Source organism: Cupressus sempervirens, chromosome 3, assembly GCF_028749045.1.
Source record: "Cupressus sempervirens isolate cs-2001-9-10 chromosome 3, ASM2874904v1, whole genome shotgun sequence".
Classification (NCBI taxonomy): domain Eukaryota; kingdom Viridiplantae; phylum Streptophyta; class Pinopsida; order Cupressales; family Cupressaceae; genus Cupressus; species Cupressus sempervirens.
Window position 1 is genome coordinate 628,602,240 of NC_143120.1, and position 18,320 is coordinate 628,620,559.

General features: G+C 36.1%; 1 protein-coding gene across 1 annotated transcript in view; it reads right to left on the reverse strand.

Annotated features, from left to right (window-relative positions):
- Positions 1 to 3,494, reverse strand: part of LOC149568256 (DNAse I-like superfamily protein) — a 200,121-nt gene extending 196,627 nt beyond the window's left edge. The window contains exon 1 of the mRNA XM_089821244.1: positions 2,862 to 3,494. Within this exon, the coding sequence (XP_089677370.1) occupies positions 2,862 to 3,074 (213 nt within the window). The 5' untranslated portion in view covers positions 3,075 to 3,494. The remainder of the gene's footprint in view (positions 1 to 2,861) is intronic.
- Positions 3,495 to 18,320: the final 14,826 nt, after the last annotated feature.

An 18,320-nucleotide genomic window follows, 5' to 3' on the forward strand; every position in this document is an offset into this window, starting at 1 on the left:
ATTAGTGAAATTTGAAACTTAAATGGAACTAAGTCTTGTCTTTTGTTATGCCTATTCCTATTCTTGTGTGAATAAATGAGATTGTAAGATCAGCTATGAAAACTCTTTCACTATGCTATCATCATGTTGAGAGAGTCCATGATGTCATCACGTTAAGAGATTCTGTGATGGGAGTTGGCTGTCATGTCGATAGATTCCATGATAGTTCACGTTGAGCGACTCTGTGATTAAAGGCTTAGGTGTGAGTCTTTCAAATCTGTAATGTTGAGTGATTTCATGATTATTAACAATGAGTCAATTGTTCTCTTAGTGTCATGTTGAGGGATTCCATGAGAACTATTTGTGTTTTCTGCAGGGTTTTTATGTTGAATGATTCCATGAAATTTTATAGGATCCATGTGATTAGGCTTTTGAAATTTTGGTTGCAGCCTTGTATGATTGATCAGCTAAAGATCTCTTTCTGGCTAAGAGGGAGTGTTGAAGATTGTAGCTGCGATAGAGATCTTTATCTCTAAAAATATGGACATTATTATCGTTATGATCACCTTCAACTAAAGAGGACACCTATGATTAAATTGTAATATTAAATATTAATGCACATGTCATTCGACATTTGTTGAGGCATGAATATACGAAGAGTTGCATTTGAAAATAAAGAATGATGTTAACGAGACCTTCAGTTAGAATATGAAGAGTCCCTCTATATGTTAAATATATATTGCTTCAAGTGAAAGGCATTGTACACTTGAACTTTTATGATCAATATAATGATATTTTTCATTGTGTGGCTGGGTTTTTCCCTTCATTCTAGAAGGGTTTTCCCAGGATATTTCTGGTGTTTATTGTTTAAGTTTTGTCTATTTTTTATTGCTGTTTATCATCATTGATTTCTGAGCTCAAAACTTAACAACTGGAAGGACTGATTGTTTCAAAGATGGAGTTAAGGTCTTTCCAAACCGTACCAGAAGGATTAAACAACTCAAACTTCTTGGATAAGATTTTGTTCTCCTACAACATATTTCTGAGCCATAAAAATTTCCGAACAACACACAAACAAAGTTTTCTAGCTTTTATTTGATTGTTATACAATAAAAAGGGGAAAACGCATTTCATCTACAGCTTCAGAAAAAAGTTCTCAACCTAACTTCTCACTGGACTAGCAATGCAGAAAGAGCTCTATGAATCCTTCATTACAATCGAAAATCCTTTTCAAATCTATTGTTGGTTCCTTTTAGAGCTTCCCAATTATCCTAACCTTCAAGTAATCAAGGTGTCCTTTGTTTTAATCTGTTTGGCCTTTTTCTCCCAAATTTCTCTACTGTTCTATAGCTAGTTCTTATCCTATTTTCAAGAGGTTATCATCTCTGTTTTTCTTCCTCAAGAATGGTTTTACACCTAACAGTCATTTAACAAACAATGCCACAAAGACTGTGATCACTCCAACTACATCCTCACATCCATACCACAAGAATTGCAATAAGAGTTTCTCTCAAGATGAACAATCAACCTACAACCTCCGCCATAAACAAAAACACCTTAAACAATGCAAGATTTTGATTTTCTTCAAAGAGAGTTCTTTTGGATAGCGGAATTTGAATAGGTTAGTGGCATCCCTCTAATCATGCCAAAAAGGAATTTCCAGATTGAATAGCCTCCAATTCCCAGACTTGCAACTCGTTTCACCATGTTCAAACTTCTTCAAATGGTTGTGTGAAGATGCTTGTCCTTCAAACCCAACAAGATAACATTTTTTTTTCTTAATGCCAATATCTACTTCCAATGTCATGTCCTCTGGGCCACTGCACTCTAATGTAAAAACTATTTCTAATGAACATTTTAACAAGAAGATAGCAAGCTTGCAAATACATATGTGGATAGCAACATAATTTATATATATTATTGACACTTGTCTTGTAAGGATTATACTAGCCATATCAATAGAATCAATCTCTCCTTTCATCGTGAATTAAGCCATGACATTCATACCATGGCCATTGTTTTCCAAGGGTCGTCATCTCTATGGACCATGGTCGGGTCCTTAATGGTAATAACATTTTTGTTGAGTATTGTCATTAATATTAACACTTCCAAATCATCCATTAAATACTGAATGCATAACACCTAAGATTCTTCATGGTGCTGAATGTTTATCTTTCTTGTATTTGTTTCTCAAATAAATTGCAATTGATTGCAACTTGCTTCTTGTAGTTAATTGTTCCTTTTAATAATAAGTTTAACTCTTTAATTAAAACTTATTTTATCGTTATCAATTGTAGGGATCTTCAGGTCCGGAACAGGAAAAATAATGATCTTGGCATATGTATGTTTTTATCATGTCCATAAATAAGTTTGACACGGTGAAGTGAAAACCTGCTAAAAGAGGAGATGAAGTTTGAGTTGAAGCCCCTGAAGTTTCTTTTTAATCTAAGAATTGATCCTTATAATGTTAATTTTGATGGGAAATTCACATGTTTTCTCTGATCTTGCCTTCTCATAAAGAGTAGGAATAAAATTTACCTAAAGCTGTCCAATCAGCTGCTGGCTTGAATGTCATCATACATTCTATGATATTGCACCACTGTTTGGGTATATAGCCCAACATCCCGGTTGGTCTTTTGGCGTGGACTTACATGTACAAGTAAACTGACCTGTGTCCTTACCACTCTTTCTCAAGAACTATCCCTAAATGGGCCTCACTTATTTTCCTGATGTTGTTTGGTCCGCTTTGTTAACCTAAATTTTGCTAACTAATTGTATTTCCTGGTTAAAATTTGGACATTGATACATATTCATGCTGCAGATGTTGTACAAGTTTGTTCCAAACAAATGTAAATCACTATGCAATCAAATAGAAAACAAACCTGAATAGCAATGACGTCAGGATCAAGCTGCTGAATGAAATTGGCGAGCTCAGTTCGATTCTTCTTGAGTCGCAGCAAAAGGCTGTTAGCATTCCATGACATGAAAACAAGCGGCTCCTTTCCGCCACCTGCATTTGCTTCTTTCCCTTCATGGTTCTTAGCCCTTTTAGTCGTCGAACCGTCTTTCTCCACCACTTGGAAGAAGCGCTTCATGTCTGTAATATTTCAATATGTTTTCTTTCCCGGGCTACCTAGTGCTAGCAAACCACCTTCATGAATAGGCCACCAAATTATTTGAATTCTTAACTTGTTTGCACTTAAACATCTTTCATCCGACCACTTTTACTCTTGAACTGCACTCCCCAGCAACAATGTGTCAATTCACACGGTACACCTAGTTAGGTACTCGCACCTGCACTGCTAAACAGCGCAGAGGGTGTCCCAGAGCAACAATATTTTGTGGTCTGTGCTGCCCGCTTAACTTGTTCTTGTTTTGTTGGAACCTCGGAACTCTCAAATATTATTTTTTGTTTGACATTTAAATACTTCAACTTTATGGTAATTTGACCAATTGAAATTTAATTCAGCTTTGTCATTCATCGCATGTAATGTTTGAATTCTCCCCACTGAATTCATTTAACTAGGCTAGATAAAAGAGCACATTTATACTAAGAATTGCACTTTAACCAAGTGTGATGATTAAAATGTCAATTAGATAGAGTGGATTTTGTTGTAAACAATTTGTTTTTCTTCTAGAAAGAGTATTGATGGGCTAGAATCACGACAATCTTGTTATAGAGAATAAAAGAGCATAGTTGAATGTCAATATTAACAATTGCATTTCGAGAAGGTGTACAATGGTTCGATTATCAATTATATAGAATGAATTTGATTGTAAACAATTTATTTTTGTAACCAAAAGAGTATATCAAAATTGGACCCCACTAATCTAAGAGGACAAAATAACCACAATCATGTTATGGAGAAATATTCGGAAGCCCTCTTAGCACCTAATAGTGGGTTTCTAAGGGATTTCACTAAGTGGTGTAAGGAATGCAAGAGAAAGGGCCGCACTTGTTGGTTTCCTATACACAACAGACTCGGATGGGTTTTGTAGTAATTTTAAAGGGCAATGCTCTTGTCAAAGAAATGAAGAAGGTGAAATGGGTTGAGCCTATTTATAAGGGGTTTGATAGCCCTGACTCCATCTCACAGGGTTTTTACATCTTTCAAAAGATTGTTGGTTAGTGTTAGGATTAATGAGACAAAAACAAGAACTGTTAGAGTAATAAAGTATTTTCTTATTAATTAAATCATATTGATTTAATTATTAAGTCACTTATTATCTCTAGTTTACTTAAGCTAAACTTTGGGCATATAATAATTAATTCTTATATTAATAAGAATTAATTATTATCATATAACCTAAGTTAGTTACCTATTAGAGTTTTGATCTCCTTTTATAAGGATTGATCTCTTTGTAATTTATTTATTCACTTTTGATAATACCAATCTCTTTTTTTATTCATCAAGAATGTCTCATCTATGGATCTGGGAGTTCCAGCCTCCATAGTTTTTGCTTCTCTCTTTCTATGACAAGTGTTTGCATGCAAGTGATTATTGGGAGTTGTGGTGTTGATCTTTCACCAACTTTAACATGGTATTAGAGCTCTAGATCTTTATGCCCCTATTCTGTTTATGAGAAGTTTGGCTTTTCTTTATATCTGTGTTTTTTCTTTCAGAAGGCTTCATTTTTCAAAGTTTTTTTAGGGGGTCACTGTTTTTTGGTGCACTTTGAGTCCAAACGGACTTCACTGTTGAGCTCAGAATGCCCAAATCCCTCTCTTTTCATATAAAATTTGTCCAATTTGGACACAGTTGGAATTTGAGGCAAAAATATATTGCTTCTAGATTGGGCACGATTCTCAAGGTGGCAATTTTGTGATTTTTGTCATGGAAATCAAAAAATTTTGACATTAGAATATTGATAATTTTTTACATGAATATCGAGATTTTGTTGCATGCAAATCAAGTTTTTTTGCATGCAAATCAAGACACTTTTGGTATGAAACTAACATGCTTCCCGAGATACTTTTGGTGCTACTAGACATGTTTCCCAATGCATTTTGGCATAGATCCCAAGGTGGTAAAAATTGCCCTTCTAGCTTTGTTTTAACCTACATGTGGTCTTTTGGTTGTAACTTGCTCATTTGAACCCCATTTTTCGCAAACAAGATATTCTTGGAAAGCTAGTTCTGAGCCCACCATGACGGTGCAATTTATTTGAAATTTTGATGTTGTTTGGTTGCCATTTTATGCAGTCAATGTCAAAGGTTCTATTTTGCACTCTGAGAGACATATCTTGAGACATTCTATTTTCTAGATTCTGCTCCAAGCACATCCCATTCAATTTTTTAATTTTATTTTTTCATTCTGGTGGATACCTTGGTTGTTTTAGGTCTAGACATCGATTTTGTTGCTTTAGATAATTTTTCATGGGTTTTAAGTTATCTCTTGTATCAACCTTATGTCTCTTTGGATCTTCGTTGACATCCTTTTGTAGTATTTTTGTAAACGCATTGAGATAAAGTGTCACTCTATTGCATTTTGGGATCTTGTACATCTTTGTGTTTTGTTGTGCTCGCACTACATTATAAGTGTCTTGGGGGGTTTCATGTTGATCATATTTGTCATCTTCATTTGTCAAGTGAGTGTTCCTTCCATGACATTAGCCTCATGATGTGTTAATGACACGTGCCATTAGTACTCCTTTTGCACTCTTGATGTTCCTAGTTCTTCTTTCTGCAGGAGATATTGTATTCAATTTTAGTGTTCATGTCTTACCACTTAGCATTAGAGGGGGGTTATGATGGTTCTATTTCTTTCTTGGTTCGATGGAGTGAGCTATGTATTATGTATTTGATCCTATGCACTAGGTGATTGCAGTGGCTGGAAACCTATGCATTTCGGTGAGATGAATCATTTATCGTATAGTCATTCTTTCATTCCTATTTTTGGAGGCCATGAAGATACCTTCCATCTTTGATTGATAAGCTTTTCAGACTTAGTCTTCTCTACCTGGTCATGTTCTATATAGTGGAGGTTTTTCATATCAATAGTTTGGCAGTGTTTGCAGCTTCATGCTTCAGTGGTGTTCTTCATGATCATCTTTTGTTCCTTTCTTCTGGGACATTCCCTAGTTTGGAGGCTTATTCAGTCCTTTGTTAGTTCTTTTTAGCATTCTTTCCATCTCTCTTTGGAGTATGGTTTTTCCCATGTGGTTTCCTCTATTTCTCCTTTTTTCAGATATTTGGTTGTGCTTGGGAACCTCATCGGGCCTTTGTTGCAGGACCCAAATCTTCTTTCAGTAATAGTTTCTAGGTTTTAAGCTACTCCCTAAGTTTATCTTAAGGGGGGGTGTTAGAGTAATAAAGTATTTTTTTATTAATTAAATCATATTGATTTAATTATTATGTCACTTATTATCTCTAGTTTACTTAAGCTAAACTTTGGGCATATAATAATTAATTCTTTTATTTATTATTATCATGCAACCTAGGTTAGTTACTTGTTAGGGTTTTGATATCCTTTTATAAGGATTGATCTCTTTGTAATTTATCCATTCACTTTTTATAATAGCAATCTCTTTTTTTGCTCAACAAGAATGTCTCATCTATGGATTTGGGAGTTCCAACCTCCATAGATTTTGCTTCTCTTTCTATGATAGGTGTTTGCATGCAGGTGATTCTTGGGAGTTGTGGGGTTGATCTTTTATCAACTTCAACAAGAATCACATGCAAATATAACCAATATCAGAAAATAATAAATCACACATAAGAGAACACAACATACAAATATTTAACATGGTTCACCCAATCTTTGGGCTATGTCCACCAAACAATGAGTCCAATATTCTTATTATCTAGTGATTACAACCTTATTATGATATGTAATCCCTTACAATTCAATACCACTACAAGAAGCTACAATCTCATCATACATCATAAAATCCCTAACCCTAAGCTTTTTTATACAACATTTTGGCACTTACAAAATTGAGGCTAAAATAAAATTGCCAATAGAAAAATATAACTCACGATGCCTTTTACAATATTAAATTCATTTTTGGCTTTGTGGGTGATGCCCCTCGAGCTCACCTAGTGTCGTTGACCCTAAAACCCCACAAGGGGCACTGCCTCTAACCCTGCCTAGGGTGCTACCCTAAGAACCTACAAGGAGCGTTGACCCTTGACTCCTAGATCTTGGGGGCGCTACACCAAACCCTTATAGTAAAACATGGGGGGAAATCATGTTGAATGAGTGGGAAAAAATCAACCTCTAAGTCTGATTAGACTCCACATCACAATAGTTAGGAGATTAATGATGATGAACTTTTCTCCCCATTCAAAGGGTTCCTTATTTATCTTGCACTTTTGGAGGAGGTGAATGCTCTTAAGGATGAATGGGTTTTCTAACCTCAAAATTCTTGGAGTTTGAAAAACATACGATCAATGTCACCAAGTTTAGTTGCAAAACTATGTACAATGTTGCTACCAATTCTTGCCTATGGAATTGAGACTCTTAGAGAGATAAATTGACAACCACAACTCTTTAATTTATTAAGGGAAGAGCATCTTAACACTCTTAGTAGTGCAAAGAGAGGTCATAAACCTTAATTTTTTACTTTAATTTTAGAGGTTTTTTTTGTAGGGTCCTCCCCGCCCTCCCCTTTCTATTTAATTTCATGTTCTCCTTGTCTCTATTGTTTTGTTCCTTCTACACTAGCATGTCCAATTGAACAACATTCAAGTTGTGGTCTTGTAAGGGTCAGTACTCTTGTAATAATGTTATATTATTATTATTTTTTAAAAAGTTTTGTTTCATTAAAACTATCAATATGTTGGCTCATAATAAACAACCAATACCATTCATTAATTGTAATGCATATAAAATCCAAAATCAATTAGCCACCATGCTAGTTTTTAATAAAATATGATATTGTGTTTGCATTTAAATAAATAATGAGCAAAAATGATATTTACCTACTTAATAATGAAGGATGAATAGATTTTTTTATTTTTTTGATAATTCGATACAAATGCGTATTTGAAAATATATTTTAAGTTGCTTGAGACAAACAAAATAGTCACAATATTCCTAACTTGTACTACTTTACTTATACCACGGTCCAAACTTTAAAATTAGATTGATTTAGTGGATAAATAAAATTAAGGCTATTAGTCGGTCAAATAAAAGTTCAATTATATTTAGCTTGTGAGAATATAAATATTTGGAAAGTATTAGAATATATAAATAAAAGAAAAAAGTGGGCGAAAAATAGATTACTTAAATTAAAGTTCCAATAAACAAAAATGTAAAATAGCTTAGAAATATTTAAGCAAGACAATAAATATAACCCAAGTAATTTTAGTATTTTTTTGGGAAAAGAACCATAAATTTATCTTAATAATTATATTCTTTTAAATTTAAAAAAATCTATTTTTTGTAAGAATTATTTAATTATTAATAAATTTACCAAGATTATTGAACATAGGGATATGTGATCCATGTCATTTAAATGTTCTGTAACAACCTCTTCAAAACTTAAATAAACCTTCCAAGTCAGCCCGATAATCATTTTGCCTAAAACTTTGTTCCATACCTGACTTTTATGTAAAATTTGCATTGCTTGACCTTTATCATTTTTGTTGCTCGACATTGTTGTTGATTGGCCTTTGTTAACCTTCTATTGGTCAGCATATATTGTGCTCAACACATACTACATCACTCGGTACTTATATACTTGGAATTTACTCAGTTTTTGATAACTTGCTTGGTGGCTATTGAGCTCGGTACATATAGAAAATTACTCTATGTCAATACACTTACTCAGCTTCTATAGAATTGCTCAATAGATACTATCTTATGTACATGACTTGGCCTATGTAGAGTAGCTCGGTCATACTGATGACCATCTAACTCTGCCTTGTAAATGACTAAGTGGTTGACACAAATAGACAACAATGGTTAGAGATACCAATAATGGGCTAGGGAATTTATGCCCTAGCCATGTCGTCCTCTGGTTTGCTTCATTTTTGCAAGGTCATCTTTTGGGCATTTGTACATTTTTTGTAGGGGTACCATGGGGGTTGTCACCCATTTTTCTTTGTCTCTTGTCATTGATCATGAATTTGTTGTGTATTTTTTGTAGTTGAGTTTACTGTGGGATGTGGTGCTTAGTATTTGTAGATTTATTGGTGGAATTTTGGTGGTTGTGAGGAGTTGGATTGTGCATTTTTTCAATTTAGTGTTTTCAATCGAGAGTTTTGGTTCAATCATTTTTCTCTATTTTTTTGATTTGGCTTTGCATGGCTAGCAGGGAGGTTTTTCTTCAAGGGAAAACATGCAATATAAGGGTGTTGTGATTGGAAATAGATCCTCTTTGATCATGCATGAGAATCCATTCTTTGGTGTCAGTACTCTTAGTATGGAAGAAAACCTTTTCTGGATCAGGCATTTTAGACCCTTGAAAATGAATGGTTGCCTTGTAAAGAGTGATAACAAACCTATTATGGTGATTAAGCCCAATTCTATTGAGGAAGATATTTATTATCTATCTAATCATGCTCTAATATTTAATTTTATAGAGATTCAAGTTTCATTACATGTCTTAGAGTCATGGGCTTGTTGCACATGGAATCTAGAGGGAGAAACAGATGTGATGTCAGATGTTTTGATTAAGTAAAAATAGGTTTCAAAGGACCCAAAGCCTTTACAAAAAACAAAAGTCTAGAGATAAACAAGAGATGTAAACATCAGAGAAAAGCAGCACAAGACAACATGAAATAGACCTCCAAAAAGAAAAACATAAGATCACTCAAGATAGAGCTGGAAAAGATAGCAAAAGAACAATAAAAGAACAGCAATTAACTAGCTCAACCAACCAGCTAAGAAGTCTTTATCGGGTCTGCAGTGTGATTCGCCAGAATATGCATATTATCAGCACTGGCCTTCACCTTGTCCTTCTTACTGACATCATCATTCTTTGATAAGTAGGAGATAATTTCCACAGCAAGTCAAATTGTGATATTGTTATTAGGATTTAACTATGCGATTTTTTGAGTCAAACTCATTGACCCATATTTCATGAGTAGTGATTCAACATGAATCCATCTCTCATGAGAATAAATGGAACACTTAGCACTCATTGGATCTAGGTGATGTTCATAGGGGTGAAGCACCGAGACTTATCGAGAGGTCACCCATCCTAGTACTACTCCAGCTTGAGCGCGCTTAACTACAAAGTTTCCTCCATGGTTAAACCCAAAGCTTTCAACCCCATTTGCAAAACCTTCACCAAGTGTTGTGCCTTATGAACCATTCATTAGAAAGCCCCTTAAGCTCATCAATTGATAAGTAGGAGATAATTTCCATAGCAAGTCAAATTGTGATATTGCTATCAGGATTTAACTGTGTGATTTTTTGAGTCAAACTCATTAACCCATATTTCATGAGTAGTGATTCAACATGAATCTATCGCTCATGAGAATAAATGGAACACTTAGCACTCATTGGATCTAGGTGATGCTCATAGAGGTGAAGCATCAGGATTTCCTGGGAGGTCACCCATCCCAGTACTACTCCAGCCTAAGCACGCTTAACTACGAAGTTTTTTCCATGGTTAAACCCAAAGCTTGCAACCCCATTTGAAAAACCTTCACCAAGTGTTGTGCTTTATGAACCATTCATTAGAAAGCCCCTTAAGCTCATCAATTGATAAGTAGGAGATAATTTCCATAGCAAGTCAAATTGTGATATTGCTATCAGGATTTAACTGTGTGATTTTTTGAGTCAAACTCATTGACCCATATTTCATGAGTAGTGATTCAACATGAATCTATCTCTTGTGAGAATAAATGGAACACTTAGCACTCATTGGATCTAGGTGATGCTCACAGGGGTGAAGCACCAAGACTTCCCGGGAGGTCACCCATCCCAGCACTACTCCAACTTGAGCGTGCTTAACTACGGAGTTTCCTCCATGGTTAAACCCAAAGCTTGCAACCCCATTTGCAAAACCTTCACCAAGTGTTGTGCCTTATGAACCATTCATTAGAAAGCCCCTTAAGCTCATCAATTGATAAGCAGGAGATAATTTCCATAACAAGTTAAATTGTGATATTGCTATCAGGATTTAACTGTGTGATTTTTTGAGTCAAACTCATTGACCCATATTTCACGAGTAGTGCTTCAACATGAATCCATCTCTCATGAGAATAAATGGAACACTTAGCACTTATTGGATCTAGGTGATGTTCATAGGGATGAAGCATTGGGACTTCTTGGGAGGTCACCCATCCTAGTACTACTCCAGCCTGAGCATGCTTAACTACAGAGTTTCCTCCATGGTTAAACCCAAAGATTGCAACCCCATTTGCAAAACCTTCACCAAGTGTTGTGCCTTATGGACCATTCATTAGAAAGCCCCTTAAGCTCATCAATTGATAAGTAGGAGATAATTTCCACAACAAGTCAAATTGTGATATTGCTATCAGGATTTAACTGTGTGATTTTTTGAGTCAAACTCATTGACCCATATTTCATGAGTAGTGATTCAACATGAGTCCATCTCTCATGAGAATAAATGGAACACTTAGCACTCATTGGATCTAGGTGATACTCACAGGGGTGAAGCACCAGGACTTCCCGGGAGGTCACCCATCCCAGAACTACTCCAGCCTGAGGACGCTTAACTACGGAGTTTCCTCCATGGTTAAACCCAAAGCTTGCAACCCTATTTGCAAAACCTTCACCAAGTGTTGTGTCTTGTGAACCATTCATTAGAAAGCCTCTTAAGCTCATCAATTGATAAGTAGGAAACTCCATAGTTAAGCGCGCTCAGGCTGGAGTGGTACTGGGATGGGTGACCTCCTAGGAAGTCTCGGTGCTTCACCCTTATGAGCATCACCTAGATCCAATGAGTGCTAAGTGTTCCATTTGTTCTCATGAGAGATGGATTCATGCTAAATCACTACTCATGAAATATGGGTCAACGAGTTTGACTCAAAAAATCACACAGTTAAATCCTGATAGCAATATCACAATCATCATTCTTCTTAGAATGAGCACGGGTACATTTGCTTGGTCCTTGAGTCTCTGCCACTAGAGGGGAGTCCTACCCTTTGTCAATCTCATTCCTCTTCAAGAGATTACCCACATTGTTTGCCATCTATTTGAACAATTTTTCCAAATTTCCCAATTTAGTATCCATTTTCGACACCTTCCCCTGAATACCACTTATCTCTTTATCCATCACCCTTTGTTTGGCCTCGAGCAATGGTATCTTATGCATGCAATTTTTAACTTCTTCTACATTCCCAATAACCTTTGAAAGTCTATCTATATGTTGGCCCAATGTACGCTCACCTCTGGCAGTTTTGCTGACTTGCTCCATCTCCTTGCCCAACAACTGCATTTGTTGCTTAAGGAAGCCAATCTCCTAAAGAATTGAACTCGAGTTACCAAAAAGACTCTTGGATGACCCGAGCCCACCTTCAATATTTTCATCCAAATCTAGAATATGCCCTTGTTCTTCACCATCCTCATTATCTGAATACCCATTCTTCCTAGTTTGTGACCTATCCTCTTATTACCTTAAAGATTTTCTTTTCCTTTCCAGCTGGTGAGTCAGGCTCATCATCAAATGGAGGAGAGACCTGATCATCTTGAAGGCCCTTACTACTCTTTCCTTTACCTCCACTCATCTTATTATAGTGGTCTCTCACTAATTCCTCCATGAAGTCACTCTCCCAATCAGAATCACCTTCCTCAACAATCTTTTTCTTCTTTTTGGAACTGCCACCCGAGCCCTTTTTCAAACTACCCAAACCCCCTTCAGCTTCATCTTGGGTATCAAAATCATAGCCCTTATCTAGGAGACTCCCTTTCGTATTCTAATCAACCCCTTTCAAACTACCCCTAGGTTTCACAATCTTTTTGGACTTTAACACATTCATTATCAAGACCATAAGACCCTCATGGCAAACATGCTCACCATTTAGGTCTTTCTAAATAGCCTAAGCGGAAATACTAAGAGACTGCAATAAATAAAATGGAAAATTGATCCTAACATCATGTCAAAAGTGATTTGCCAACATGAAATGATACCCATACAACTTAATGAATCTCCCATCTAAAGTTAGATATTCCATTATCACAAAAAGCACAAATCGCCATGCTCGAGAAACAAAGACCGAGTTGTAATACGAGTTACCTATTTTAACCAAGAAACTTTCCTCCTGCTCTATCTCCACAAAATTATCGATAGCCCTATTTGAGAGCTTCCTCTCCCGATAAAAATTAATCTCATCCATGTCCAACCTCGTAGCCTCTGCAATTACTTCTTCGATAACATCTATTCACTAGTTACCAACCATCACAGAGTCGTCCTTCCAAGATTTAATAAATTGGTGCGTAATAGCCGAATTATTACCTCTCAGCCTTTCCGTATACCCTGTGAAATTGCCTCGCCTTAGAATTTCCCACATCTCCAACTTGTTCCTCCACTCCGAGCAGCTAGCCAGCTCCACCCTTTTCCTTTTCCCCCCCATATTCTCTGCACCAAGTTCGCTAGTTTTCATTCTCTGAAAATCCCAAATCACTCTGCAACGAAATGCCACACCAAAAATGAAAAGAGGAATGACAAAAATTGCCCAGAATCATAACCCACCACACTCCAAATGAGTTCACCTCATAATTACAAATCACTGACACCATAATAATTAAAATATTTTTGCTTAGGTCTCCATTTATCATACTTGATAAGCTGGCAGCTATCTGGAGTTAAGGACTCATAAAAATATCAAATGATTTTATGATCACTAAAACAAGCCACATTCGTAGCCCAATCAGCAATACAGTTGGCTTCTCTAAAATTATGAGTTATAATGCAAGTTTGAAAAGAATTTACAATATTAATAGCCTTGAAAATAATATTGTTGATAGTCCATAATGGTTGAGTAATTTTGTTTAAACAATTAATTATGTTGAGGGAGTCGTCTTCCACCCATATGTTCCTCAAATTCATACTTTTGGCATAGATAAGACCATGAAGAGTAGCAAAGGATTTTGTAACATGCTTAGTTTGACTTCCTATTGGAATAGCCATGCAACTCACATAGTCACCATTAGAGTTTCTAATAACTACTTTGCATCCTGCTTTGCTTGGGTTCCCTTTTGAGGCCCCATCAAAGTTTATCTTAAACCAATTCATCGAAGGACAATCCCATCTAGCATTATCCCTTAGATTAAGATCCTTAATATTCATTCCCAAACTCCTTATATTCCAACTATTAAGCACCCCTTCTTCCCACTCATTACAAGGTTGTTGTCCAGAACCAATAATTTTAGTATTTTCAATCATAAGGACCTTAATTTTATAGAACACCTGATCAAGACTAGATTCCACTCCTCTAAAGATCCTATCGTTGCACTCCTTCCAAATGCCCCAACACAGATAAGGAGGAATGAAGTCTCACAATTTGACAATCAAAGCATTCTTGGAAGGAGCCATCCAACTAGAAAAGAATAGTTGGATGGTAGCATGGAAAACCCAATCCACTTTTACTAAGCTACAAACTTTATCCCAAAGCTTCTTGGTAAAGGGACAATGCAACACAATATGATCCACCAATTCCCCATCATTCTTGCAAAGAACACATCGATTAACAATGATGAAACCTCTCTTCTTAAGATTATCAAGAGTCAGAATTTTATTTTGTAGAAGAATACAAAAGAAGATATTAACTTTGAGTGTCATGCCTTTCACCCAAGCCTTAGCCTAGCAAGGTTCATCATGATCATCAAAAGAATTAGCATAGGCTGAGGCAATACAGTACATACCACTAGGGTTAGTTTTCCAAATCAAAACATCCTCTTCATGGTTTAAAAAGAACACATTCAAACACTTGTGAAGCTCAAACAAGTTATGGTCCACACTATGAAGATTCACCCACATATCATCCTTCCAATAATCACCCACAAAAGTACCAGAATGATTCTTGTATTGCTCCATATACCTATTCCACCTTGGATCATCACAAAGAGGGTGGTCCAAGATCCAAATGTGTTCCAAAAAAAGAACTTTCCTACCATTTCCCACCTTCCATTTAACCCCTTTCCTTAAAAAATATTTGAATTTATGAGCATTCTTCCAAATCAAACATCCCCCTTGTTCAACATCAGTATTAAGGAAATGATGAAAATCAAAGTGGTCCCTATTATATTTATCAACCCAAATATTCTTCCATTCCCCCTCTTCCTTGTGCCATATCTATAATAATTTAGCCAATAAAAATTCATTCATTGTAGTAATCCTTCTCAAGCTAAGCCCTCCCTTCCCCCGGGGTATCCAAACATTTTCCCAAGCAATCCGAGGGAGTCATTTTTTAGTTTCCATTCCAATCCAATGGAAAGTCTTCTAAATTTTCTCAATAGCAAGTGCAAACTTTCTCAAAATTTTGAAAACACTCAAAGCATAAAGCGGAACACTTTGTAGGATAGACTTCAAAACAATAACCTTACCAGCCTAGCTGAGGAGAGAACCTTTCCAACCAGCAAGTTTCAAGTGGATTTTGTCAATCAACAAGTTCCAAAAGCTGTCAGGAGGGGCTAAACCAAAGGTAAACCCATATAGGTTCCAGGCAGAGAACCGCTCTCATAGCCAATAATCTTTTTGATCTTATTTTGTCTTGCCTCACTAACACTAATAAAGTAGATCACACTTTTGCTCCACTTAATGATTTGACTAGTGGCCATCCCATAGTCACCCAAAGCCTTCTTAATGTTCCTAGCATTTCTCACCCAAGCCTCCCCCATAATAATAGAATCATCTACAAATTGTTGATGAGAGCACACTAGAGCAAAAGATGAGGGGTTAAGGCCCACAAAGTCCCCTTTCACCACCATATTATTCACAAATCTCGCTAAGCATTCAGCCATAATAACCAAAAGAATAGGAGAGATTGGGTCCCCTTGTCTAAGACCCCTAGAAGCCTTAAAGAAAGAGGTAGGGAAACCATTAACAAGCACTGAGAAGGAGGCCGATGAAACTAACATGTAGATAAGGTCCTGAAATCTCTTATTAAAGCCAAACACTTCCAAACCAAGGAGGAGGAAATTCCAGTCCACTCTGTCATAAGCTTTTAAGAGGTCAACCTTAAGAAGAAACCCTTCCTTCTTCAACACTGTAAGAGAATGGATATTTTCATGAACTGAAATAATGGAATCCAAGATCTGTCTTCCAAGAAAAAACCCATTTTGCTAGCTAGAGATGATAGCCAGAAGAAGGGATAAAATTCTGAGAGTAAGAACTTTAGAAATAATCTTATAAAAAGAATCACACAAGCTAATAGGCCTAAACTAATCCAAACTATCAACATCCGACTTCTTCAGAATAAGGGCAATAAAGGTACCATTTAACTCCCTAAGGATGTTTCTAGTACCAAAAAATTCCTTCACACCATTACGAATATTAGCACCAATGATATTCCAATATTTATGAAAGAACAAAAGAGGAAATCCATCAGGACCAAGGGCTTTATCACCCTTGAAAGAGAAAACAACCTTAGAAATCTCATCCAAAGAAGGAATGGAAGTGAGGGACAGATTTTGGGCCTCAAAAATACAAGTTGGAATGCACTCTAGAAACATATTCTGCTTATCCAAATTCAAATCAGGTCACTTTGAAGCAGTCTGCTAAAGAACTCCACAACCTCCCTTTTGATAATCTCTTCATTATCAATCAAACTTTCATCTGTATTAAGTCTGGAAATTCTATTAGCCATCCTATGCTTTAAGGTAGTCAAATGAAAGAACTTAGTATTTCGGTCACCTTCCTTCAAAAAGACCTTTCTAGAATGATGTCTCTAGAACATCTCCTCCTTCGTAATAAGGTCATGAAGTTCAACTAGTTTATTGTTTTCCTCCTCTCTTTAGACCACCTCATAACCATCATTATGAATCCTATCTTGAATATCTTTAAGTTCCTCCAAAATCTTTTTTTTGTTTTAAAAAATGTTTCCAAAGGTATGTTTATTTCATTTCTTAATATTCTTCTTTACATTTTTCAATGTGGTTGCCACTCTAAACATTGTTGTACCTTCCACTTTGATACCCTACCACTCCTTAATGAGGTTCTCCAAGTCTAGATGAAGAGACCACATTTTCTCAAATCTAAAGGGGAAATTCCTATGAAAGTTGAGCTTATCAACAACTAGGAAAATAGGGTAATGATCCGATCCCACACTAACTTGAGCATTAAGTGAACATTTATAATTCAAGAACCAGTCATTACTAATAAGAGCACGATCCAACCTAACTTGAATAAGATCCTTTCCAGCTCTTCTATTAGTCCAAGTATACTCTGTCCCATGCAAGTCAAGATCATGGAGAAGATGAAGATCATTAAAGTTCATTAAATCTAATCTATTATCTAGATTGGTCTGACTGCCTCCCCATTTTTCAAAATCTTTTAAAGGATTATTAAAGTCCCCCATCACCAACCAGTTCTCCTCAGCAAAAAGCTTTTTCTAATTAGAAATTTCTTCCCATAAGGCCTTCCTACCCCATTTGGAATTGGGTGCATAAACATTAGTAAGGACCTAGCTAAAATCATCTTTTGAATTAAAGAATCTCACATTCATCATATTTCTATTTTGAGAGATGAGCTCCCCTTGAATTCATCTATTAATCCAAAAATTTGCCATCCCACTTGATGCTCCTTTAGAATCATTACCAATAATCCTTCCTCCCTTGAAAATAGGAAGGCATTGCACCTTATCCTTTAGCATCTTAGTTTCTTGAATAATAAAAATGTCCAGCCTATTGTCCCTAATCATATTATTCAAAATGTCATGTTTATGAGAGTTATTTAACCCTTGGATATTCCAAGAGATAATCTTCATAATTTATGATTTTTTTTTAATTCAAGGATGGTTCTTTGACTACCATCAGCAATGCCTCTATTTTCCTTAGCTGTTCTTTTCTATAGATTGGATGGTCTTCCAACCGATGATGGAGAAGACCCAACATCACCATTCTTGAGGGTTGAGCCAACATTCTTAGAAGAAGAACTTCCATGTCTAGCCTTAAAAGTTTTATACTCCCCAATTTTAGAATCTGCTTTGGGCCCTTTCTTATTATTTTTCAATGGAGCAGTCTCCTCATCTTTTTTACCACCTTTCTTCCTACCTTTAGACTGTTTACCAACCAAAATCCAATTGGCATCAAAACTGTCCTCTTCCCACACTACTTCCTCATCATGAGAGACAGTAAGAAGGTCATCAACTTCACCTCTAACAAAGTTGCCAGCCTTCACAAGCTCCTGGACCCTATGTTCTGTAGGCAAACCTATATCCTTATAAGTCCCTTCTTTGATAATATCTCTCCCCTCCTTGCTCA